The sequence below is a fragment of the Meles meles genome, chromosome 3 (genome assembly GCF_922984935.1).
Source record: "Meles meles chromosome 3, mMelMel3.1 paternal haplotype, whole genome shotgun sequence".
NCBI lineage: Eukaryota > Metazoa > Chordata > Mammalia > Carnivora > Mustelidae > Meles > Meles meles.
Window position 1 is genome coordinate 77,070,804 of NC_060068.1, and position 27,153 is coordinate 77,097,956.

At 40.2% G+C, this 27,153-nt stretch overlaps 1 protein-coding gene across 1 annotated transcript in view; it reads right to left on the minus strand.

Moving 5' to 3' along the window:
• The window catches only part of RASGRF2 (Ras protein specific guanine nucleotide releasing factor 2), a 257,001-nt gene that overhangs the window by 154,882 nt on the left and 74,966 nt on the right, over positions 1-27,153 (minus strand). Inside the window, exons 2-4 of the mRNA XM_046000008.1 lie at positions 26,471-26,577; positions 3,724-3,871; positions 1,371-1,460 (exon numbers count right to left, since the gene is read on the minus strand). Of these exons, the coding sequence (XP_045855964.1) occupies positions 1,371-1,460; positions 3,724-3,871; positions 26,471-26,577 (345 nt within the window). The remainder of the gene's footprint in view (positions 1-1,370; positions 1,461-3,723; positions 3,872-26,470; positions 26,578-27,153) is intronic.

The window sequence follows — 27,153 nt, forward strand, 5'->3', positions numbered from 1 at the left end:
CTTTCCTTAGTCAGTTACTGCATGCTAAGCAAAGCCTGGTTTACTTACTTACTGAAAGATTGGTTTCTACAAAAAAAAAAAAAAAGAAAGAAAAAGAAAAACAAGAAGAAGAACTGGAAATTGTATTTTTCTGATATCTTTGTTTATACAAAATTTCATACTATGAAAAGAAAGGCAATAGCATTAATCTTGTATCACAATAACATAAACCAAATTCAATTTTAAAAGTTTTAAGTTCTGGGGCACCTGGGTGGCTCAGTTGATTAAACATCTGCCTTTGGCTCAGGTCATGATCTCGGGGTTTGGGGATCAAGACCTGCATCGGGCTCTCTGTTCAGTGGGGAGACTGCTTTTCCGTCTCCTACTCCCCCTGCTTGTGCGCACGCGCTCTCTCTGTGTATCAAATAAATTAATAAAATCTTAAATAAAAATTTTTTTAATACCAGAAGGGAATGGTGTTATTTCACTTTTTAGTGCCTGAAAACATTGCAATTTAGTTCCAAGAAGCATTTCTATTTCAAACTCTGAGCAATATTTGAAGTTCTGTTACAATTTAAGGGGAATAATTATTTAGCACGGAAAACAGGAATAAGGTTCTACGGCCAGACCACCCGGAACATGCCCGATCTTATTGGAAAACAGGAATAAGAAAAAATTTAAGATGAAATAAAGATCTAAAGATATGTATCTAAAGAAAGTTCTTGAAGTGTGAAGCTCTTCACACAATGTTAACAAAGCTGAGCAGGTGATTTACAAGAGTATTAAGATTATGGAACTCAAAACTTAGATGTCATAAAATCAAACACGGTAGAACAGAGTGAGTACCAGGGTCTGGTTAATTGCAAAAGTTGTACAGTAACACATGACAGTGAGGCAGAAAGATCTGCTGATTATGTGGATGTTAAGCAAGAAAGGAACAACGATAATAAAACAGAAATCTGAGCAGATGTGTTTAGTCAATCTTCTCACATGTTCACAAAAATCCTTTCTAAATAAGCACTGAAATCTAAATCTAAAAGAAATATTTTTAAATGTCATTTAAAAGATACTCCCCTAAAATATGGAAGCAGCACAAATTTAGGAGGTTCAACAGCACTTACTTAACCCAGCTTGAGAGCACTATTGTCTTAACGTCTGGTTTTGGCAACCCTCCCACAGAGTCCAAAAGGGGATTCCCAGAACCAGCAAAAAAAATCTCAAGCTGAAACTTTTCCAAAGTGGCCATTCCCAGATCAGTCTGAAGGGCAAGTCTGAGAGCCATTCGAGCAGATACACCAAACTCAGAGACAGGGTGGCAAAGACAACACTGCAGGACAGATAACTGATCACCATGCTTCCCCAAAGCCAGAACCACCTCCCCCAAATACTACCTTTTTAATCTTCTTGATGTCTGGATCTTCATCTTCTTGATTGCTTTGGTACGGCCGCATTCGTTCCTTGGTTTTATTAAGAGCGACAATCTAGAACACAGAATTGGTCCATTTCATGATTTGAGAAATACTACCTTATAGCCATTCACTCATAGGAGGTTATACCTACAAGGTAGCTTATGAGATCCTCAGGAAACTTTTTTTTTTATCCAACTTTTATTCATTTGGTGCTAAGGCCAGGAAAGCAAGAACTTTACCACAAACCTGTTTAGTTATGTTGCTAACAAATCACTCCTAAGAAGTGACTGTGGAAAGTGAACTTGGCCCAGTGAGGACTAGGCCAAGGCCTTCACGGGAGCTGAGCGGCATGCCGCCATCTTGCCTGATGCCGGTAATGCCCTGTGGTCTCCAAATGCAAGGATGCTCAAGTCAAAGCTCTTATTTCCCTTAATCAGCCCGCAGCCTTCCAGGTATACACAGTACAGCAGATTCACAAAATTCCTTGAGAAAATGGTAACTGCAAAAGGAACTTCAGAGTTTTGGGATTGATCCAAGCCAACGAAGAAAAGGTGAAAAGGTAAAAATGATTGAAACAACTTGGAATCTCTTTATATCTCCTGCTCAGTTATGTGGCCTGTGGGGGCAATTCAAGACCAGACAGCTGCTCCAAAACACTTAGTAATCAAATTCACTAGACTACCCCTCGACTGCAGGCTCTTATAAAGGTAAGAACCTGTACAGATGTACTATAAGCAGACATTTAAAAAATAAGAGTCATAACTGATTCCTCTGACCTGTCTTTCCGTTTTGTCACCGATACCAAATACACATTTCTGCCATTTTCTGGCAGAGATGTGGGAAAACAAAAGGAGTAAGAAATAAATTATTGTTTCTGTCAACTGACCACACAAGACATACCTGCTACTGACAGTCTGGGGCTGCAATCTATATCCAGACTAAAATTAGAACACACTGAAGACAGAGAAGCACGCACAAATAAAGACTGGGGAACACTGCTTGGTGCTGACTGAGTTTCTCTTGTGGAGTAAATACCAACCTCTTTCACTCAGCCGACACGCATCTGCTCTAAGCTTACTGTGGCAAAGAAAGAACACAATAATTTTGTTTTAAATTACAGTGCCTGATATAGCCTTTTAAAATACAGGTTTCTTAAGTTTTCTGTTGATGTTTTCACTATATCAGATTTCAGGGTTGAACTGGGAAGTTAACAACACTAATGATATGCTGAACACGGTCTGCAACTTATCACCGGAGAAGCAATCGGATCCCAGGTACAATCAGCGTGTACCCTTGCTCTGTGAACTGGAGGTGACGTACACAGGCAGCAGGAGGTGAAAAGCCCTCACAGGATTCAGAGTATATCTTAGAGGAAGGTGTGAGGAAATAAAGAGGAAAATATTCTCCAGTGACTATAAAAGTGACAAGAAAGTTACCAAGAATGAGGACCCTGAACTGTTCTGTCAATAGACTATAATTAGTGGTAGGTTTCATTCTGTTCTATTCTTCTCTTTTGAGGCGAAGAAAATGCTAATGCATCCCTAGTCAGAAAGGGGGGAAAATCTTGTTTTCTACATTCCTCTTCAGTTCTCCAGTTACTGTCTGCTTTCCACGAGGAATAACGGGACAGCAAGGAAAGGGACCCTCGGGTTTCTGTATAGAGACAGAGGCATCTGTGAGCATGGGAGGACCCGGGCCCACCACCACCATGGCTGCTGATGCCATGACCATCTTCTGTTCTTACTTAGCACAATTGCACAATCTGGGGGTACAGGACCCCAGAAGTTCACCTTTGGAGGCTGGGGGGTGGAGGTGGAGAGAGGCAGGAATGACAAATTCAGGAAAAAGTGTACCCTAGAAAATGTCTTATACTTTAACACAAATGTATTTTTCAAAATTCTAGAGGGGAGAAAGTTGGACTCCTTAGATATAGAAGCAACAAAGTCTTTCGGACTTCATTTCTGCTCCTTCCTTAGTTGCATATGGGATTGTAACAGAATCTATGATAGATTCACAGTTATCATTACTACGATATTCAGTCTACGAACAATTACATATTAAGTCAACTCTTGGTTATCTGATCAAAGGAAGGACAGCAGGAGCACAAAATAATTAAAAAGCAGCATATTAGCCTGGTATTTTGTTGTAGCATATTTACTCAACCCTAACAGACCAGATACTTTCTTAGCATAGATCTCTAGTTTGACCATGTACATGTTGATGCCAAAGGAACTAAGTTTGGGATTAAAATCTTGCCCTGATAGGCCTTATGTAATTATGAGGAGATGACAATAAATGTGAAACAATGAGGAAGAATCTATTAACCAGGAAGTACCTCTGATTTAAGTCTTTCGATTTCTGTGTCTTGATCTTCAAGTTGATGACGGAGCTGGTTAGCTGCAATTTTTTCTGTCTCTACGATCTGAACTAGATGAATGTACTTCTGCATTAACACTTCCCTCTCAATCAAAATGTCTGCATAACTTAAGAGAAAATTACACAGTTAGTCAATGAGATACTCTTCTACTGCAATTTCATATAGAACAGCATACATTATGTTTCCAAAAAAGCCATAAATGTAGATTGTTGGCTAACTCTCCTTTATGTAAACATTAACTTTGGGCTGACATTTGGTATCATTTAACTATACAGAATTCAAATCGTCATTTTACATATCCTTTACTAAGCTATGAGTTCAGTTAACTATATAGAGTTTGGATCATTACCATTTTTCGTATCCTTTACTAAGAGTTCATTTAATGAATGGTTGCCACCCACAATTTTACCATATACATCAGAAAAGTGCAAAGAAAATCTATTGTTTATAAAGAAAAAGATGCATCTTCTTTAACAAAAGCTGAAGTCTTGATAATACACACCTGGTTCCCAGGGATGATATTCGAAAACATCTCACTGGGTAAGTCACTAGTCAATCAGAACAGACCAGCCACCAAACGGAATGACTTGCAGAGACCATCAGAATAGGAACTGGCTTGAAAAAACTATGATGCCTCTTCCAGAGATCACCAGCCCTGCTTGGCTCTCTTTAGAATTGTCAGAACATCGCTACCTCTTTCAAAAATCAATAGAAGCAAAGATTTCATTCTAAAAATAAGTATAGATAGGGCCCTAACACCATCAGCCTCCCCTGTATCCGTTCCTTTGGTCAAGTGTGGTTAAGGCAAAACTCTCTCTTAGATTTTTATTAACTATGTAATTCTGTAGCACCTGGAATTTTGCCTCTAGATCTTCTTACAACCTTTGAAGTAGTAAAATGTATGTTCCTCCATTTCCCAAATGATCTGAAAATAGTAATAATTAATAACTACTATTTATTAAGTGCTTGGATGTACCATATATATTCTCATTTCATCCTCCCAGCAACCCCAGGAGATAGGCTTTATCATCCCAATTGTACACAGAAAGATTTTAATCTTCACAGAGGTCACACAGCTAGTAGTGGCAAGGCTGGGATCAAAATCAATTTACGTGTGACCCTCAGCTTACACTGTCTAATAAGAAATAGCACACTGGATATAAACAAGAATGTTGAAGAAGACACGTCTTGAGATATCTGCCCAATTCTGCACTCACTTATCTCTTACCTCGTCTTTGAGAACTTGGGCCATAGCAGCCATGTTTGTACCATAAAAATCTGTCTTCATAACTACATTACACTGGTCTAAAAAGAGATAACTGGCCCAAACTGAACCAATTCATCTTTCTCCTTGGAATCTGGCATTCTGTCTCTTATCTATTTGGTTGAACTAATATGATATAAGCTTGGAAACTCTGGGGTGCCTGGGTGGCTCAGCTGGTTAAACAACTGCCTTCAGCTCAGGTCATGATCCTGGAGTCCCAGGATTGAGTCCCGAATCCAGCTTCCTGCTCAGCGGGGAGTCTGCTTCTCCCTCTGACCCTCTCCCCTCTCATGCTCTCTCTCACTCTCTATCTCTCTCTAGTAAATAAATAAAATCTTTTTTTTTTTAATTTAATCAGCTTAGAAACTCTGGTTACCATTGCTGGGCAGCCGTATTTGGCCATACGCATACGAAACAAAGTGAGTCTGCTGAGAAACAAAGTAAGAAGATGTTGAGGAAAAGAGATAAGAGAGACAGAAAAGTAATGACTATCTGGGTTTCTATCAACTTTCTAGTTTCTGCTTCCACACCCTCATGATATCCAAATATAATTTTTACTCTTGGGTTCAGTAAAATATTATAATTTCTGTCTAATAAATTCTCTGTAACCCAAACTAGTTTGAAGTAGGTTCATGTTACTTAGAACTAAAAGAGTCTTAAAACAATTTTAAAATCACAATTTTAGTTCAATTATCTCAACATCCTCAGCACTTACATCATGTGTGCTATTAGCGTTAAAAAAAAAAAACAGTGTCAGCAATATTTTAAAGTCACTTGTTCTAAGAAATCACCCTAAGAAAATAGAGAAAAAGGCTATGTAAGTGTAAGTGGGAAGAGGGTTAAAAAAAAAAGAAAGAAAAGAAAAAAAGAGCAGAGTCTTCAGAGAGATGAAGGAACTTTAAAAGAAGGAAAGAATAGAACATGAGAAAAGTAGTTACAATAAAAATTCTGCCCTTTCTCATTGATTTTATTAGAAATATGCCAAATTTATTACAAATATACTGAGTCAGCGTTAGATAGCAAAAGAGTATTTTTTTCTCTTATAAAAAGAAAAAGTCCAGTCCAGATTGTGCAGCTGAGTTCATGCAGACCTATTACCAACATCTGTCTCCTTTCACTTCCAAGCCCCCACTGAAGTGCTAGGAAAATTATTTTCTGTTTAAAGAAGGAAACCATAACAGCATTATAAAACAGGAAAATAGGCCATCAACAGATCAGAAGTTGTAAGAAATTCCATGAAGAGAAAAACCAAGTAGAATCAGAGTAGTGAGAAATGCAGAGTAGAGGAAACCACACAAGAAGACACCTTGCATAAGCACGGCTCCCACCAAGGTGGCCAGAGCTACAAGCTTGGAATCAACACCAAAAAATGGAGTAGGTAAGGGGGTGATCATTAGGGTCTCTCATTAAACAGGTGCCTTTGCAACATCTGCAAGTTAGGCTTCTCCTCTTCCCAATTCCCAGTGCAAAGAAATAAAAGGTACAAATGGCAGTAGTGACATGCCCCCAAGTCACAGCCCAAGATCTGCCCTCTGTCTGAGGAAGCTAGATGCATAGAAGACTCCTAATGAGGAAGCTAGTCACAGAGAGAACAGAGCTTGAATCTACACCAGGCCTCCACTCTTGACCAAGAGAGAACCAGAAAAGGATCAGCTCTAGGAGGGAGTAGGAATGAAATACATGTATTGTTTACTATTGTGAACAGACGACCACAAACTCCCTGGTTCAAAATAACACTTATTTATTATCTCGTAGTATCTGTGCATCAGGGATCCAGGCTGTTTAGCTGGGTCCTCAGCTCAGAGTCTCATAAGCCAACCATTTTGGTGTCATTCAAGGAGCACTCTCATCTGCAAGCTTCAGCAGGGAAGAACCCATTTCCAAGTATTTTAAATTGTTGGGAAATTCATTTTCTTGCAGGCACAGAACTCATGCAGCTTGCTTCCTCAACGCCATCAGAAGAGCATCTCTGACCCCAAGGAGGACCCCAGTCCTTCCTTGAGGGCTTCTCAGTGATTAAGTCAGGCCCAGCCAGGAAAATCTTCCTTTTGTGTAACTCAAAAGGAACTAATTTAGGACCATAATTATTTGCAAAATCCCTTTTGTCATAAAATGTAACCTAATCAAGGGAGTGACTATATCAGCATGTCTTCCATATAATAATGGCTAATAGCAAGTCACAAGTTCCAACCATGCACATAAAAGACATGGAATTACACAAGAGGGAATTCCAGCCAGCCTCCCCACTGTCTGCCCACATACCTGAAAAGGAAGCCTATGTAAGTGACACAGATGCAGAGTAAACCCAGGCCCGCTACCTGCAATAACCCCTAAAGTCTTTTCCTTAGAAACAAAGATCATTAGAGACTTGGAAAAAATAAAAATAAAAAATAAACCCAAAAAGTAAAGACTTTTACTTCTGTAATAGGCAGCATTTAGGATAGCCCTTAATGATCCCTTCCTTCTGGTATTCATGTCCTTACATAACCCCTTCCTCCTGAGTGTGAGCTGGACTTAGGTGACTGGCTTCCAAGGAACAGAATATGGCAAAAGTGATGGAACAGCACTTCCAAGATCAGTTTACAAGGAGACTCTGGCTTCTCTTGCTGTCTTGCTGGTTTGTTCTGAGGAAGTCACTGCCATGATGTGAGCTGCTATATGGAGAGGTCCACATAGACAGACACTGAGAGAGGCCTCGAGCCAACAGCCAGTGAGGAACTGGCTAATAAGGAAGTGAATCTAGTTAACAATCCTGTGAGTGAACTTGGAAGAAAATCCTTCCTCTTTTGAGCCTTCAGATGAGACCACAGACCTGGTTCACACCTTGACGGTTGCCTTGTGAGAGATCTTCAGGCAGAGGCACCCAATTAAATCATACTTGCATTCCTGACCCACAGACACTGGGAGAACAATGAATTATTCACTGTTTTAAGCACTGTAGGATAAATTGTCACACTGCAATACATAATAAATACAGCCCCAAACGAACAAACAGAAAAGATACTAAAGAAACAAGCCTAATTCAAGCAACAGAGATTTATGATCTGCAGAGAGACAGGGAAGAATACTAGAGTCATAAGGCAAAAAGAGGCTGCTATAGAAAAAGAAGTAACCAGATAACAAGAAGAGTTCTTGGAAACAATGATTATTAAAATTTTACAGGTCAGTGAATGAGCTCATTGACAAAGCAGACATGGCTGAAAACTAAGCTAGGTGAGCGGAGACATAGAGAACAGTGAACAACAACAACTGCAACAAAAACACAGAGAACAGGCCGCCTGGGTGGCACAGTCGGTTAAGCATCCAACTCTTGGTTTTGACTCCAGTCGTGATCTCAGGGTCACGAGATCAAGTCCTGTATTGGGCTCCACACTCAGCATAGAGTCTACTTAAGACTCTCTCTTCCTCTCCTCCTGCCCCTCCTCCTGCTCATGTGCTCACCCACTCTCTCTCCAAAATAAATAATCTTTTAAAAAAAACCACAAAGACATTGGAACTATGGAAGAAAGATTGAGCGACACTGAGTACAGGTCCAAGGGATTGATATCTACCTTATGGGAGTTCTAGGAGGGGAAAAAACAGACACCTTCCCTTAACTGAACATGGCACAGCCCAAATAGAAAGGATAATCCAAATGCCAGACAGGATAAATGAAAACATTTCATACCCTGATACACCCTGGTAAAATATCAGAGATCTAAGGATAGGAAAAAATTATAAAAGCTTCCAAAGAAAAATCACAGTTGATCTAAAGAAAGCAGGAATCAAGATGACATATTTCTCATCAGTAACCTGGGATGCAAGATCACGGTAAAGAACTGAAGAAAAAGTATTTTGAACCTAAATTTCTACATGCAGGCAAACATCAACCAACCAGGTACCAGTTCAAGACAGAAACAGTTTACTAACAATCACGTTTACTATAGGAGGAAAATTATGAGGAGGCTTTCCAAGCAAACAAAACAGAAAACAAAGATAAAAGCACAGAATCCAAGAATACAAGCCAGATGAAGTAACAGGATCCAGAAAGAAATTAAAAGTAAATGTAGGCAAGCTTCTCTTTCAAGGAGCAAGTATTCAATTGCATATGATTATACTTGTGGAACCAAACACCAGTCTTGATATTTCGTACATATTTCTAAAACTTGACTTTTTATTTGTGTTCTTTATTGGTTTTAGGTTTTGCTTTGTTTTGTTCTGTTTATTTAACTTTCAGATTCAACAAAGGCTTAATTAAATTAAGGAATGGAAGTTAAGTGTTTAAAAGCTTATAAATAGAGAAGAAATAATAATGAAAGGAATAAAATCTCAAGGTTAGTGGAAAGAAAAATAAAGACACATTAACTATCTGGATTTACTTACTTTCATAGAAGAGATTCAATACACACTGCTCAAAGTTGATAAGTAGAGTTATATCATTTTAAAACATAAGCTCAACCAATTTAAAAGCCAAGAATATGTAAGTAACAAAAACAGAGGGCACAAAGGGAGAATAGGTAAGAGGTATTGTCAAGGTTTTAAATTCTTCCTCTTGGGGCGCCTGCGTGGCTCAGTGGGTTAAAGCCTCTGCCTTCGGCTCAGGTCATGATCTCAGGGTCCTGGGATTGAGCCCCGCATCAGGCTCTTTGCTCAGCAGGGAGCCTGCTTTCTTCTCTCTCTCTGCCTGCCTCTCTGCCTACTTGTGATCTCTCTCTGTCAAATAAATAAATAAATAATCTTTAAAAAAATAAATAAATTCTTCATCCTTATAGAGGAAGCCAATAAAAGGGCTAAAATCATTAAATCAATAAGTTAAGGGGCGCCTGGATGGCTCAGTGGGTTAAAGCCTCTGCCTTTGGCTCAGGTCATGATCTCAGGGTCCTGGGATCGAGCCCCACATCGGGCTCTCTGCTCAAAAAGGAGCCTGCTTCCCCCTCTCCCTTCTGCCCGCCTCTCTGCCTACTTGGGATCCCTCTCTCTGTCAAATAAATAAAAAAAAAACTTTAAAAAATAAAGAAGTTAAGGACATCATAGAATATATGAATATATGAATATAATATATATATAAGAATATAATCTTATAATATAAGAATATAATAAATGAACAAATACTAAAGAGGGGAGGAAAGGATCTACTTAATCAGAGAAGTAAAAATTGTTTATCAAGTTTGGTCAAGAGCTTTAGGAACAATAATAATCTGCACTGGCAACGATAGGACAAAATGGGTCCTCTGTACCAGAGTGTGACATTCTAGCAGACAGCATCACAGTCACGATCACGACAGGTTAAAAAGCTCATATCCCTTGTCACAGTCATTTCAATTATAATGATCTAGCCTAAGGAAAATAAACAGAGACTTGCACAAAGACGTATCAAACAGTAAGATGTTCATTTTTTAAAACCAGTATAAGAAAACTGAAATAATCTAAATATAGATGCCTAAGTATGGTAGACATATAGTTACAATGGAATGAGGTATAGTTATAGTTATAGAGGTATAGTTACAATGGAATGCTACAAGCCACTTAAAGTCATATTTTTTTAAAAAAAATAGTTAACATAATGGGACATACTCAAGATGCACTAATAAATTAACAAAAAAGAACAACCCCAGGAGATTAAAGTAAGTATAATTTATTGGAGCAATTATAGGTGATTTTTAATTACATCTTTTATGCTTTTCTGCATTTTCCAGCATCTCTATAATATTAAGAGGCAAAAAGAAAATACACAAATCCTAATGTCAGCTACTTACTCTACGAGGTGGGCTTATGCAACATTTATTACTTTTTTTGTTTAAAGATTTTATTTATTTATTTGACAGAGAGAGAGACAACGAGAGAGGGAACACAAGCGGGGGTAGTGGGAGAGGGAGAAACAGGCTTCCCGCCAAGCAAGGAGCCCGATGCGGGCCTTGATCCCAGGACGCCGGGATCATGACCTGAGCTGAAGGCAGACAGTTAAGAACTGAGCCACCCAGGCACCCGTATTACTTTCTTTATATGTTTCTGTGACTCCAAATTCACTCTTTCATTCACTACTTATTGTATGTTCTTATGTACCCAGAAACTGTTGAAAGCACTGGATACAGGAGTAAACAAAATGGGAAAACAAACAAACAAACAAAAATACTGTGCCCTCACAGAGTTTACGTTGTGGTAGGGAACAAGAGACAATAAAAAAATTTTTTTTTAAATACATAGTATGTTATCTGGTGATTAGTACCTTAAAGGAAAAAGCAGGATGGGGGGTGGGGGGGAGTACGATAGGAAGTGGGGGTTACAAAGGGTATGAGGAAGGGTCTCCCTGAGAAGATGGTACTGGAGTCATGACCTGAAGATGTGAGTCATGTGGCTAGCTGGTTGGAAGAATATTCCAGGGAGAGGGAACAGCATGTGCAAAAGCCCAGTGGTAGAAGCAGGCTTGGGTTGCCTGAGGAAAGGCAGAGTGGTTAGCTTACTAGAGGGGAATAAGTTGGAGGCAGTAGAGGGAACAGGATTCTAAAGCAGGTAGGGTCCTGTATACCAATATAAAGTTTCAGGTTTTCACTATGAATGAGATCCAGAGCTTTGACCAGAGGCATGGCAAGATCTGACATTTTAGCAGGATCACACCGGCTGCTGTAATGCGAAAAGACAGAGGTGGGGGGTGGAGGACCAGGAGAGAAGAAGGGAGACCAGCTGGAGGCTCCACAATAATCTAGGCAAAAATGTTAAAGATCAGTTCAGCACCTGGCATGAGGCCTGGCACAAAACAGTCATTCAAATACAAGTCCTTGTCAAATGAAAAAAAAGTCATCTAACAACAAAAAAAAAAAGTCATCTAAGATTATTGACTTTGCATGCTTTATTCTTCTTCACATCATAATTTTCATTTCTCATAATTTTCAAGTCATTTGATTCATTTAAGTTCTCCCTAGTTGATTACTCTTACTAGGGTATCTTCTCAACTTTACATCACAAAGCTTTATGAATCCTGCTAGTAAACGGATTATGACAAACAACTGGAAATGCTTCCATTTGATGTAAGAACTTTCAGAGCACTGGTATTTCTATTTTACTATATTTCCAATGTATGTTCTATCTGATTAAATTATCCAGTTGCTCAGGTTTAAGAATTTCTGCCTAATCTATTTGTTATTTCTTTTTATGTTTAACTTTTGTTTTGTTGTTGTTACTCAGTTTAACTTCCACCAGGGGAAAAAAGTAGTCTCTCCACTGCCAAGTGAAATAAATAAAATTAAGCCACAGGAAATCAACATGATGAAAGCCAAAATTCATGTGTCCAGTAGCAACAGATGGTAAGTTTGAGGTGTGTATATATATATATATATATATATATATATATATATATATATACACATACATATATATATATATATATGGGAGTAAAATACTCATGTGTAATATTTATAATCAAAACCAAGACACCACCATTCCATATGGGAGAAAAGGAAACACTCCAATGGAATGAATCCTCAAGAGCCCAGAGAAATGCAGTATAAAATCATAGGCATTAATTATTTTTACAGAAGAGTAAAAATTGTATTAACTTCACAAGAAATGGTTAGATGGGCCAGGACCTCATCCTAGCTACTCTGATTGAAGACATAGTTGCTAATTAGATAGACAGACAGACAGACGGAGAGATAGATAGTTACAATGAGACGGAGGGATATAAGATGCTAAATAGAGATGCTAGTGAGCTATACATAATGAGAACTGTAACAAAACCTAAACTGAAAACTCATATTATAGGTGGCTGAAGAAAAACTCCCACTAGCTCCAGGATTATACTCAGTTTTACTGAGAAAACTCTTTGGAATCAGCATTCCTCCTATCGGGGGCATCATGATGTCTCTGGAAACTGGGAAAAACCAGTCCTGGACGGCAGCAGTACAGTTCCCATCCGGACAACAGTGAGCACTGGCAGCAGCCCCCTCATCCAGGCAAGACCCTGCCCCCCCAGCTTTCCTCACGGCCACTGCAGGAATACTGTCATCCGCTTTTTCTGGCTCACAAATCCTCTTACGGCGACAGCTCTGCTTCACTGGCTAATCAATATCTGTTACATGTCCTGTTAGGGTGAGGTTCTAACCTCTATGCCCCCCACTAATCCCTTCTCTCGCTACTGGTAGACTCTTCTCCTAACCTTGTCCCCTTTACAATGAACGAAAACTCAAACATCTCTGTTAGATCAAAAAGAGGAATAAAATTTAAAGACTCTAAATATTGCTCCTTCTTTCCATTTCACAGTTAGGCGTTTATTACTTTACCATCTAAGTTTGGGGCATATGGGACGTCATCAATAATCCTTTCCAAAACACTATTAAATATTTAAAAAAACAAGGAAAATATTATTATAAGGTAATATAACAGAAAGTCAATAATGGTAAAATAATCACTTGGGGGCAGAGAAATTTTAAGGAACAATGACTTACTTTCTTTTTTTTTTTTTTTTAAGATTTTATTTAGTTATTTGACAGAGAGAGACACAGTGAGAGGGAACACAAGCAGAGACAGAGAAGCAGGCTTCCCGCCGAGCAGAGAACCCAATGCAGGGCTCGATCTCAGAACCCTGGGATCATGACATGAGCCGAAGGCAGACGCTTAATGACTGAGTCACCCAGGCACCCGTTATTTACTTACTTCTAAAAGCAAATATATTTAACAGTACTATATTGTAAAACTAAAGAAAATGTTTTATATCATAATTGTATTAATGATTCTCTCCTAACACTGGCACTTTTATTTCTTTACAAATATGCATAAATAGTATTGGTAAAATTTTCTTTTTGATCACAAAAAATTCTTTAGAGAGAGTATATATTTAACTATATTTATTGAACCCAAATGGATTAAAGGGGTTTATTTATAAGTTCTCATATTCAATTTCTACTACAAGGACTCTAAAGAAAATAGCAATGGAAACAGGTGTTGGTGAGGATGTGGAGAAATTAGAACCCTCAAAAACTGCTAGTAGAAATATAAAATGGTGTGGCCACTATGGAAAATTAGTTTGGCATGTCCTCAAAAAGTTAAACATAGAGTTAACATATGATTCAGTAATTCAACTCCAAGATACACCCAAGAGATCTCAAAACATACGTCCAAAAAATGTGTACACAAATATTCACAGCAGCATTGTTAGTAATAGCTAAAAGGGTAAACAATCCAAATATTCATCAACAGATGAATGGATAAACAAAAGGCGGTATACTCATATAATGGAATAGCATTCTGCCATTAAAAAAGGAACAGGGGACTGATTATGCTATAGCATGGATGAACTCTGTCTGTTAACACTGCGGTAAATGAAAAAAAAAAAAAAAAAAAAGCCAGACACAGAAGGTTGTATGATTCCATTTATATGATTTGTCCAAAATGGTGGCACCTGGGTGGCTCAGTCAGTTAAGCATGTGCGTTCGGCTTAGGTCATGATCCTAGGGTCCTGGGACTGAACCCTCCGTCTGTCTGCCACTCCCCCTTCTTGTGCTCTCTCTTTCTCTGTCAAATAAATAAATAAAATCTTTTGTTTTTAAAAAATAAAATCTTAAAAAAAAAAAAGAAATATCCAAAATGGACAAATCCAAATCCATACACAGAAGGTAAGTCAGCAGTTGGCTAGGGGTAGAGAAAATGGGGAGTAGGGAGTGAATGATAACAGGTATGGGGGTTTTGTTGCAGGTATTAAAAATGTTCTAGAATTAGATTATGGTGATGGTTATATAACCTGCTGAGTATACTAAAAACCATTAAATTGTATGCTTTAAAATGGTGGGTTTTATGGTACGTGAATTATATCTCAATTTTTAAAATATCGGTTTTTAAAAAAAAGGCAATGGAACAACCTCCCCACCAAAAGCGGTATTTGTACTGGGTTATAATTCAAAAACTCTTTCTGTCAAAAAAAATGCCATATTACAAGAACAAGACGAAAAACTGATTCAAGGGTATTTACAACAAATACAAGGAGATAATATCTTTATCATACAAAGAGCTCATAAACTGATAAGAAGGACACCAATAGAAAAAATGAGCAGTGGACATGAGATGACAATTCACACAGAAAACATAGACAAATATTAAGAACAGCAAAAAATAGTTTCCCTAATAATCAAGGAAAATGCTCATTACACCAAAATACCATTTTTCACCCATCAACATAATACAGATGTTTAAAAAAATGATTCCAGCTTTTTCATGTCCTAGTGGAGGGAGATTAAATTGGTACACACTCTTCCGAAAAGCAATTTGTCACTGTGCCAGGAGCAGGAGATAAGAGGTGAGCAGTACAGATTTGCAGTGAAGGCTGGCAGAGAGAAACAGACATAAACAAATCAATGCAATTATATGCAGGGACTCGAAAAGAAATAAGGGGTTACAGTGGGAGCCCAAAGAAGGAAACGGTTGGTCCTTTCTACAAGGGGGAGGAAGAGGACCAGGGAAGGTGATGCAGATGATTGAGAGCTGAGCCCTGAAGGACAAGGTTGTTAGTCAGACTGAAGGGGAGGTGCCAGCACATTCGAATCCCTGGGTGTGGTACTACAGCTACAACCCAGGACACAGGGGGCGAGGTGTGAGAGATTCACAAAGGTCCGCTGGGGATGGGTCTTGCTGGGACTGGATCACTGAATCCCAAGTTTGGGGATAGAACAAGAGTATCAGTAGAATGAATACAATTATTTTTTTTTTCTGAAAAGCAACATGAAAAATCATAATACGATTCTCTCTATCCTTCCATCGGGTTAAAATTTTCCCTAGTAAGAAATAAATGGAAGATAATAACCAAAACAGCTAAGAGGAACCCTGGAGTTCTTCCAGGAGCAGATGCTGTTTTCAGAAAGGGCACTCTGGTGCCCTGGGGAGGAGGGATTAGGAGGCAAACTTTGAGGAGAGACAGGTGAGGTGGCTATGCAGTAAGCCAGGCAACTACAGCTGACACGGAGAGGAATAAAGACCAGATGTTCCAGGGCTCAAATCTCTAAGCACTCGAATGGATGTGGGCCATTGAGGGCGGAGGGTGCAGGATGGTGTCGGCTTGAGTGACTGAGTGGATGTGTTCAGGAGACTATACAGTCACACGAAGAAGGGTACAAGAAGGGGACATGGAGAAAAATATGAGTTTGGCTTTGGACTTATGAAGTATCACGTAACTCTGAGCACCCAAGGGGAGAGGATATATAGATACACCAGTAGACAAAGATGACTCTACACATAATAGAGGCGGTTCATCTAGCTGATAGGGACATAGGCACAAGGGTTAGCCGGGCCTGGATTCGAACGTCAGCCTTGACACTTAGTAGGCAGGCGGCCTTCAGGAGGTTATTTCATCCTCTAAGACCCCAGACTCTGCGGGGATGGTACCACTGACTTCACGGGCTGTTGAATGAAAAGGGTCCGTGGTGTGCCTGGCACAGAATCCGGCATCGCGAGAGCCCAGGGAAGGGTGACTCCAACCACCTGCTAGAAGTCTTGGCAGGGGATGCCAGGTGAGGAGAGAAAGGTGCAAAGGCCAGAGCAGTGACATTAAAGAAAGGGATAGAACACAAGGGGCAGTGAAAGAGAAGAAGAAGAAATTGATGTGGGAAACAGAGGCAGAAGAAATCATTAAAATTCCTTACCTACTGATAAGCCCTTGAAACAGGCAGAGTGACCTCCACCTTAAGGCTTTGCTAAGGGCAAAGGACAATCCTAGCCTGACCAACCCCCTACCCCCAACCAGGATCCTGTAAGTCTACTTTAACAATTCCTTTAGGAAACTTTATCCCTAAACCTCCAAGATAGTGTTGACATCATTCCCAAGCATATGGCCACTGAAAGACATCTAAAGGGTCTCCTGAGAAGGTTTTATAACTGGTAATGAATAACCTTTTCCCCAGACAATAGCTAGCCCCTCAAGGTCCTAGAAACCTTGCTTCCAAAATTCCTTAGAGACTTACTCCATCCTTAATCTCCTCCCCAACTTACAAGTAGATAATAGACCACTCCTCACATCCCCAGGGCAACAGCTCTTCCTGCCCATGGGTCCCGTCCCCATGCTTTAATAAACCACCATTTTGCACCAAAGATGTCTCAAGAATTCTTTCTTGTTCATTGGCTCCGAACCTCACACCACCAAACCTCACCTATGTTCTAGAACTTCATCAAAATGATCGAAGGAGTAGAAGGAGAATCAGGAATGAGTGATGTTGTAGAAGCAAAAGGAAAGAAAATTTCAAGAGAAGATTTGGGTCTCTATATACTGATATTTAAAAAAAAACACAAAACCTCCAAATTAGTGTAAAAATGATGTGGGAAACAAACGCAGAAGAGAAATTATTACATTTCCTTACTACCTACAAGCCCACGGAAAGTTCTTCAAACAGCAGAGTGAACTTCCTCTAGGGACTCACTGCCTTAGCCAGACCCCGCCCCCCAAAACCAGGTTCTGTAAACCTCCTTTTAACATAAAAAGACTCTTTTGGAAACTTCCTTTATCTCTACCCACCAAGATACGTGTTGGCAATCATCCCCCAAACTTATGGCCCACTGATATACATCTGAAGGGTCTCATGATAGTTTTTTTTTTAATTTTTAATTTTTTTATTAACATATAATGTATTATTAGCCCCAGGGGTACAGGTCAGTGAATTGCCAGGTTTACACACTTCATAGCACTCACCATAGCACATACCCTCCCCAGTGTCCATAACCCCGCCACCCTCTGCTAGCCCCTCCCCCTGGCAACCCTCAGTTTGTTTTGTGAGATTAAGAGTCTTATGATTTGTCTCAATCCCAACCCCATCTTGTTTAATTTATTCTTTTCCTACCTCCCAAACCCCCCATGTTGCATCTCCACTTCCTCTTATAGGGAGATTGTATGATAGTTGTCTTTCTCTGATTGACTTATTTCGCTCAGCATAATACCCTCTAGTTCCATTCACATCATCACAAATGGCAAGATTTCTTTTGATGGCTGCATAGTATTCATTTTATATATATATATATATATATATATATATATATATACACACACACATATATACATATATATATATACATATATATACATATATATATGTGTATATATATATACATACACACACACACACATACATACATACATATACCACATCTTCTTTATCCATTCATCTGTTGATGGACATCTAGGTTCTTTCCATAGTTTGGCTATTGTGGACATTGCTGCTATAAACATTTGGATGCACATGCCCCTTTGGATCACAACATTTGTATCTTTAGGGTGAATACCCAGTAGTGTGATTGTTGGATCATAGGGTAGCAACTTTTTGAGTATTATCAACTTTTTGAGTAACCTCCATGCTGTTTTCCAGAGTGGTTGCACCAGTTTGCATTCCCACCAACAGTATAGGAGGGTTCCCCTTTCTCCACATCCTCGCCAACATCTCTCATTTCCTGACTTGTTAATTTTAGCCATTCTGACTGGTGTGAGGTGGTATCTCATTGTGGTTTTCATCTGTATTTCCCTGATGCTGAGTGATGTGGAGCACTTTTTCATGTGTCTGTTGATCATCTGGATGTCTTCTTTGCAGAAATGTCCATTCATGTCCTCTGCCCATTTCTTGATTAGATTATTTGTTCTCTGGGTGTTGAGTTTGATAAGTTCTGAATAGATTTTGGATATTAGCCCTTTATCTGATATGTCCTTTGCAAATATCTTCTCCCATTCTTTCAGTTGTCTTTTGGTTTTGCTAACTGTTTCCTTTGCTGTGCAAAAAAGCTTTTGATCTTGATAAAGTCCCAATAGTTCATTTTTGCCCTTGCTTCCCTTGCCTTTGGCGATGTTCCTAGGAAGAAGATGCTGTGGCTGAGATCGAAGAGGTTGCTGCCTGTGTTCTCCTCAAGGATTTTGAGGGATTCTTTTCTCACATTGAGGTCCTTCATCCATTTTGAGCCTATTTTAATGTGTGGTATAAGGAAATGGTCCAGTTTCATTTTTCTGCATGTGGCTGTCCAATTTTCCCAACACCATTTGTTGACTGTCTTGTTTCCATTGGACATTCTTTCCTGCTTTGTCGAAGATTAGTTGACCATAGAGTTGAGGGTCTATTTCTGGGCTCTCTATTCTGTTCCATTGATCTATATGTCTGTTTTTGTGCCAGTACCATACTGTCTTGATGATGACGGCTTTGTAATAGAGCTTGAAGTCTGGAATTGTGATGCCACCAACTTTGGCTTTCTTTTTCAATATTCCTCTGGCTATTCGAGGTCTTTTCTGGTTCCATCTAAAATTCTAGGATTATTTGTTCCATTTCTTTGAAAAAAATGGATGGTATTTTGGTAGGAATTGCATTAAGCGTGTAGATTGCTTTGGGTAGCATAAACATTTTCACAATATTTTTCTTCCAATCCATGAGCATGGAACATTTTTCCATTTCTTTGTGTCTTCCTCAGTTTCTTTCATGAGTACTTTATAGTTTTCTGAGTATAGATTCTTTGCCTCTTTGGTTAGGTTTATTCCTAGGTATCTTATGGTTTTGGGCGTAACTGTAAATGGGACTGAATCCTTAATTCCTCTTTCTTCTGTCCTGTTGTTGGTGTAAAGAAATGCAACTGATTTCTGTGCATTGATTTTATATCCTGACACTTTACTGAATTCCTGTACAAGTTCCAACAGGTTTGGAGTGGAATCTTTTGGATTTTCCACATATGGTATTATATCACACATTGGAGGTTTTATTAGACGGTGATAAATGACCTTTTCCCAACAATGGCCAGCCCCCTCAAGGTTCTGGAAACCTTGCTTCCAAAATTCCTTAAAGATTTACGCTCTCCCTAACCCCCTCCCAACTTGAAAGTTATAATGAGCAACTCCTCAAGACCCCAGTAAGCTTTTTCTGCCCATGGGTCCTGTCCCCAAGCTTTAATAAAACCACCTTTTTGCACCAAAGAAGTCTCAAGAATTCCTTCCAGGCCCTTGACTTTGAACCCTAAGGTTCTTCCTACATCAAAAGGAAGGCTGAAACTACTGTGACTAGTCAGTAAAAAGTGTTCAGATAATCTACATAGCTATCTTATCTATCCATCTTTTCTTATTTATCTAACAGATATGCAAATGTGAAGAAAAACTGAGCAGCTGGGTGGTTACCAGTAAATACCTAGGAGAAAGTAAGTGGGTTTGGGGAATGGGGACAGGGAAGGATGAGCTATGAATGGAAACTGTAACTTTTCACTCTCTCTCCTTTGTTTGAATTTTCTTTTTCTTTTTTTAGAGAGCTTGGATTTATGTACTACTTGTATTATTAAAAGCTATTAAATATAACTGGAAAGTTGGAATTACATAAGGAAAGAAACGCTTTGGAAAGTCATTGTTGACTCAGGTGACAGCAGCTTCCCCGGGGTAGGGACAAAAACCCGAAACAAAGGGCTGAAAAGGGAGCGGGAGCCCTGTGCCGTGTGCAAGGTAGAACCACCCAACTGCTTCTTCTAAAAGCAGGGCTGCACAGCAGGAGTGGGCAACTAGAGGAGGGAGCCAGGCCACGGGAGGGATTTTAATGCTTTCTTTCAGGGTGGGAGTGATTCATGGGGAATCAAAGAATACAGGAGAAAGGCCCAAGAGCGGTCGGTAAACAGATGGGAAGTTTAGGAGAGCCAGGGAATCAATGATGGAGCAAGGGAATCCGAGGGAAGTGGGTGCAGAGGCTCAGGGCAGAAATCTGCCTCAAAGAAGTGCAGGTTCTAGGAATGGTGAGAGCCGGTGGTGGTGGCGCCCCCCACAGGTGGCCGGAGGGCGCACACAGACGGACCAAGCGCCCCAGCTGTGGGTGCAGAGTGAGCTTCCGCTGAGGGGTGAGCAGAAGCAAAAGCACTTCGAGGAGCAGGAAGGAGAACGGACAAGGGGCTGAAAATAAAGCAATTCAAAGCCCAACTTTTCCCTACAGAAAACAAGTTCTACGATCTCATCAAGTGAAATTTTTCATTGTTCACAGACATATCATCCCTTTTCCCTCCTGCTGCGCTTCCCAGGCTCTAAGAAAGAAGAAAGTGTTGAAGTCTCTTTGATCATGTCAAATCTGGAGGCAAAGGCCCGACTAACTTCTTAGTTTAAAAAAAAATTAAAAAAAAAAAAATATATATATATATATATATATATCTCAAATGAACAAAATCCACATCTTGAGCTTTAAAGTAGTGATAGTCTTACAAGACAAGAATACAAAATACGGCTTTGGGATTGCTTGAGGCTATAACATTATGGCCCATTTCTGATTTTCTAGTGCACGTTACTATGTTGGGGTCAGTGTGTGTGTGTGTGTGTGTGTGGGTGTGTGTGATTGTGTATGTTGTGGGGGAGGGAAGAACGGACTGAGGAGGGTGGGCAGAAAGAATGAACTACAGGCTGCCTCAGGCACATGTAATCAAAAGGACTACAGATGATAAATATAGATCCAGGAGGCTAGATTAGGGTTTTCTTTAGTGGACAAGAGGACAGGACCTCCCTAAAAGAGTTAACTGGAAGTCTCTCTGCTCCTCCAAGTCAGGACTGACAGGGTGAACTAAATCTGACAGGAGTTTTATGGGATGGAAACACACACCCACCTCCTTTTCACTTGCAAATGCCCTCCCCACCGAGAAAAGCCTAAGATTTACCTCACACAGGCACACACCAAGAGAAAGGAGGAGAGTCAAGATGGGGGTCTGAACAGAGTTAAAGTTGGAAAAAATAGAAAGCAGGCAAAAGATACAGTGGGACAGTCCTAAACACTGAAAGCATAAGCCATACCTTTGCAGGAAGAAAAAAGAAAAAGATGTGGACATTCCGTGGTGCACCGTACCAGGCATAATGTTCTCTGCATCACCAACTTTTCATAAATCCTCCCCTAACCTCAGCTTTGGTTGAAACCCAAAGCCAGCTTTCCCCTCAGGACACACCTCACTTCTCTAGTAACTTCTAACACTCACTTTCTCATATCTTACACAGCAAAGGCAAGGAGAGTCCTCAGAAGGGCTCCTCAGCACCGCTTCCAGGCAAGCAAACCCTCCAACTCCCCACAGAGGCCCTTCCCACCCAGCGCTCACATCTCTGCCCTACAAACCTGCTCTCACCCATCATTTCTTCTCCCAGGAAGTGACATTCTCCACGCTAGGGGCCTGAGAGATGTATTGGATAACCTCCTGATCTAATACAGCCCACATGCAGGTGGTCACAAAGTCCTAGAGGAGGTCTATCCTCCACCCCATCTCTGGAATACTTTCCACTTCTCTTTTCTCAACTGTCACAAACCAGGACCTTTGGGTCTTAAGCTTCCAACCAGAACAGGAAGAGCTTTGGTACCTCTCCACACACCTAGATCCTCTTCCAGGCCATAACCACCTTCTAACTGCTGAAGCTTTGCTTGGACAGTGTTCTAGCCGAAGACAAGTGGAGAAAACTTGCCATGGATGTTGTCTTTTCAGCCAATGAGCCCTAAGGACTCACAGTTAACTGAGTCATTGTTTTTGACTATCCTAATGTCCACGAGTAAATCAACCACAGTAGACAGACATGACCAAGATGACGACAACAACAAGAAAAATCAGGAGATTAGGACTATCCAGAGTCCCATACTCAACTGCCAAACCACTTATAGAATAAGCATAGAACTTCAATGCCATTAAAAAGCTCTAGCCTCTCCTCATCCAGACAAAAATAAGACTTCTAGCAGTTTCCCATGAACTGGTGCCAGTAATAAGTGATGGAACAATAGTATAAATGTGACGGGGTTTTAGAAATGTAGTATTGGCCAACTTCAAGAAAAACTGTAAAATAAGCTTTCTGGACTCCGTTAGAGCTTTGAAATGAGAATATAATTTCCAAAAAGATTTCTCCTTGGGCCCCGTCTAAGGGAGAAAACATGCAACTCAACATCCCGGAAAACGACCCAGAGATCTTCTGAAGGCCAGCTGGAGCAAGAAGCTTCAGCTCAGAGGTGTAAAAGCCAGCGGCAAGAATGTGATTTGCGTGGCACGCGAGGGCAGCACGCCCAAGCCAGTATTGAGAAGACATCTCAGGAAAAGAGCAGAGACCAGAAGAAGGGTTCTGAGCAGAAGGGTTTCTCTGAGCAGAGACCAGGAGAAGGGTTGGCAGGACACTCAGAAAAGACCTGGTCTCAGGCTAAAATAGTCAACAGTTAACCAACAGCTCAGACTTTTAAAAAGAGTTATAAATAAATAAATAAAAGTAAAACCATAATTATTGAGCATTTTCTATTTAAGAAGCAGTGGCACCAAATCAACACCATCAGACTATCCTCGAAAGGTGAAATATTGTGTAATTAGCTCAATGCCAAGTGACATGGGCTGACAAACTCCTTCTGTGAGTCATCTTCCTTAACTTTCTGGCTCTGCACATGTATGAACAGTCAGAATGACTTTTACAGAACCAAGTTTACACCAAACACTCAAAGTTAAATGAAAAGTTGTCATCTTCCCTGATTTACAAAACAAAAAGATTGAAGAAGCATCTCAGTACAAAAAGTCAAATAGAAGAACTCAAGTATAAAGCAGTCTGATTAAAAAGAAGTCATCACTACTGGGTATTTACCCTAAAGATACAAACGTAGTGATCCGAAGGGGCACGTGCACCCGAATGTTTATAGCAGCAATGTCTACAATAGCTAAACTATGGGAAGAACCTAGATGTCCATCAACAGATGAATGGATAAAGAAGATGTATATATACACAATGGAATACTATACAGCCATCAAAAGAAATGAAATCTTGCCATTTGCAACAACGTGGATGGAACTAGAGGATATCATGCTTAGTGAAATAAGTCAATTGGAGAAAGACAACTATCATATGATCTCCCTGATATGAGGATATGGAGATGCAACATGGGGGGTTAGGGTGATAGGAGAAGAATAAATGAAACAAGATGGGATTGGGAGGGAGACAAACCATAAGTGACTCTTAATCACACAAAACAAACTGGGGGTTGCTGGGGGGAGGTGGGGTTGGGAGAGGGGGAGGGAGGTTATGGACATTGGGGAGGGTATGTGCTATGGTGAGTGCTGTGAAGTGTGTAAACCTGGCGATTCACAGACCTGGACCCCTGGGGATAAAAATACATTATATGTTTATAAAAAGTAAGAAATAAAAATAAATAAAAACTAAAAAAAAAAAAAAGTCATCAAAGAACCCAGTTCTGGGCCTCAAATCAAAGGAAAAGCAAATCCAATGAACCAAAATTTTTTAAAAAATCAATTCTTAACTAAATCTTCATATCCAATAGAGAAGAGAATTTTGATCATTTGGTCACCTAAACCACTAAAGCAGTTTCTAACGTCTGTCTCCTGACAAGACCACAAGTGCCCTAATTGATCATATGTCAATCAACCCCGAATACTGACCCATACCCACTATATGACAAAGTTCTCATGGTATAGGAAAAAAGAAAAACTTACTTAAAATCGAACTATTTTGGAAGTAATACATACTCTGTACTTGGTCCACCCCAGTATTTGCTTGGCAACTACAAAAGTAAGGTATTTAGGTTACTAATAGTATCTCACCTTTCTGGAATGAAAAAAGGCTGGGGGTTGGGAAGCAAAGACACATATTTTAAGTTACTTACTTCATTTTAATTCCCAGGTAGGAAAGAATTACACAGAGATTGTATTTAGAAAGAACCCAAGAGTTCTACCTTGCCAATTTGAGACTTCCTTCACCTCTGAAGACCTGACCTTCTTTGTATAGCAAGTCGTTGTCATTACAGTAAAGTCTGGAAGAAAGCTGTCAGACAGAAACAATGACAAAAAAGACAGCTGGACGGTGTGCCAGGATCATGGTGTGGACAAGCTACCCAGAGGCGCCCTCGGAGAGCAGCCATTTGGTCGCCAACCCTGTGCCTCTCAAAGAAATATTTTGAAGGGGAGGAAAGAAAAAGAACTGAAATATTTTGCGGATAATATCTTCTACTCTCAACCCTGACTTTATATTAACCTCTTTGCATCTTTGAATAGAAAAGGAGACGACTGAAGAGAAAAAGACGAGAACGAAGACAGGTACAACCCAAAACACTGGTTAATAGGCTCTGGAGTCAGACTGATCTGGGTGTGAAGCCCAGCTCTGCAGGTTAACAACTTCATGATAGATGTTGGCCAATCTGCTTAATAATCACGAGTCTTTGTTTTCTCATCTATAAAGTGGGTAGCTGTGAGGAATAAACAACATATGGAAAGTACTCAGCATGGTGCCTGACACAGAGGCGGTAGGTGGTCAATATAAAGTAGTAGAAGAGAAAAAGAGGGGTGGGGAAGGGAGGAGAGAAAAAAATCTCAAGGATTCCAGAAGAATCTAAACTCGGAACAAATGCCCCATCCTCTTTACAGTCTGAAAACAGTTCTTGGTCACCGACTACATAATTAGCACTGGGCTTTGTTCAGAAACGAAGCCACCTCCTCCTCACTCTCAAGGTGCATGCAATCCAGCTCAGGAAACATAAATTACACGTGGGAAATATGTTAATAAAAATAAAAACAAAACAAACCCATAAGTTGTGCTAAATGGTTAAAATATTCTACATGTAGTAAAGCAAGAGTTGCAGCAATCTGGAGAAGGGGCCTGTGAGGGCTACTTGTGGGGGACAGTTTCAGGGACAGGTGTGGTAGAGGCATGGCAGGGCACTTAGGAGAAGCAGGGGGCAAGTCAGGGGAAGGAAAAGCAGACGTGCCCCAGCTGGAGTCTTGCCCCAGAAGCAGCGGGGATATAAGCAGGGACTTACAGAGTGACCAGAGACTGGATGAAGGAGGAGACAGACAGGAAAGCAGTGAGCATGGGAGCTGTTAGAAGCAAAAATGGGCTGGACTTCAGAAATGAATATGAAAAATGAGAGAGGGAGCTGCCTGGCTCTCAGATTTCTTGTTCTTGTTTGAGGCCAAGTAAGTTCTTTCTACCTTCCTGGTATTTCTTGGGAGGAAATAAAATCATACTCTTCTATCTCCCTAGACGGAGTCAGCATCACCCCTCTTGATAACCAGACTGCCCGGGGCAGGGTTTACAAACGTGGGCTTGGCTGGGTCTGTATCCCAGCTCTGCCACTTACCAGCTGTGCGACCTCAGACAAGCAAACCAACCTTCCCAGCTTCATTTTCCTTCTCTATAAAAGCGGGTAACTATAACACCCAACCCCAGATTATTGAGAGGATAAGCAAGTCAATACACTGATTAAATGCCTTCATTGAGAAGCACTTAGAAGGGTTCCTGGCATTTAGGAACAATCTACAAAAGTGACCCATTATTATTATTATTATTATTATATATTTATTATTTTTCATCTTTGGCTAGAATAAAGCCATAGAAAGCTCAAAGAATCATTTCACTATTTTCACTAAAAAGGAGATACCAACAGGAAACCCACCTTAGAATTGCCAGTTCTTCCAGAACTACAGCCAACAGTGAACACCTCAGTGGGAGAGACACAGCCAACCCAGTGTCACACAGAGGACGTGAGTCCCTACCTGGCTTGGTGAATGGCCTCCATCCACTCTTTACCGTCCTGCTCCTCCTCACAGCGCAGCTCCAGCGGTTTCTGACCCTCATGGCCAAAAAGAACGGTAAAGTAATACTAGAGAGAAAAACAAACAAACTTTAGATTTACTTTTCAAGCATGACCGAGCCAGTACTGAGAAGACAGGGAAATACAATATTTCCCTACAAAGGGTATATGTTTAAAAAATTCATCCACAATGTATAAATCATGTTTCAAAATGTAGTGTCACCCCAGTCCACCTGGCAATGACTCTGCACCTAGAAGATACAATAGGTTGCATCCTAACACCCTTCTGTAAGAGTCAGCCCATCACACCTCACTAGATACAGAAAAGATATTGGATAAGACTCTATGCAGATGCATGACTAAAATTCCTTACTGAAATTTCTAACTGTAATAAAGGTTATCTACAAAAAATTTACTATAAATATTCTACCTACTGGTGTATTCTTATAAGCAACCCTTCAGGGATGCCTGGGTGGCACAGTTGGTTAAGCATCTGCCTTTGGCTCAGGTCATGAGCCCAGGGTGCTGAGATGGAGCCCCAAGTCTGGCTCCTTGCTCCAAGTCCACTGCTTCCTCTGCCCTCTTCCCCCCGCTTGCGAGGGTTCTCTTCTGCCTTCCTGTCTCATTCTTGCTCTCTCTCTCTCT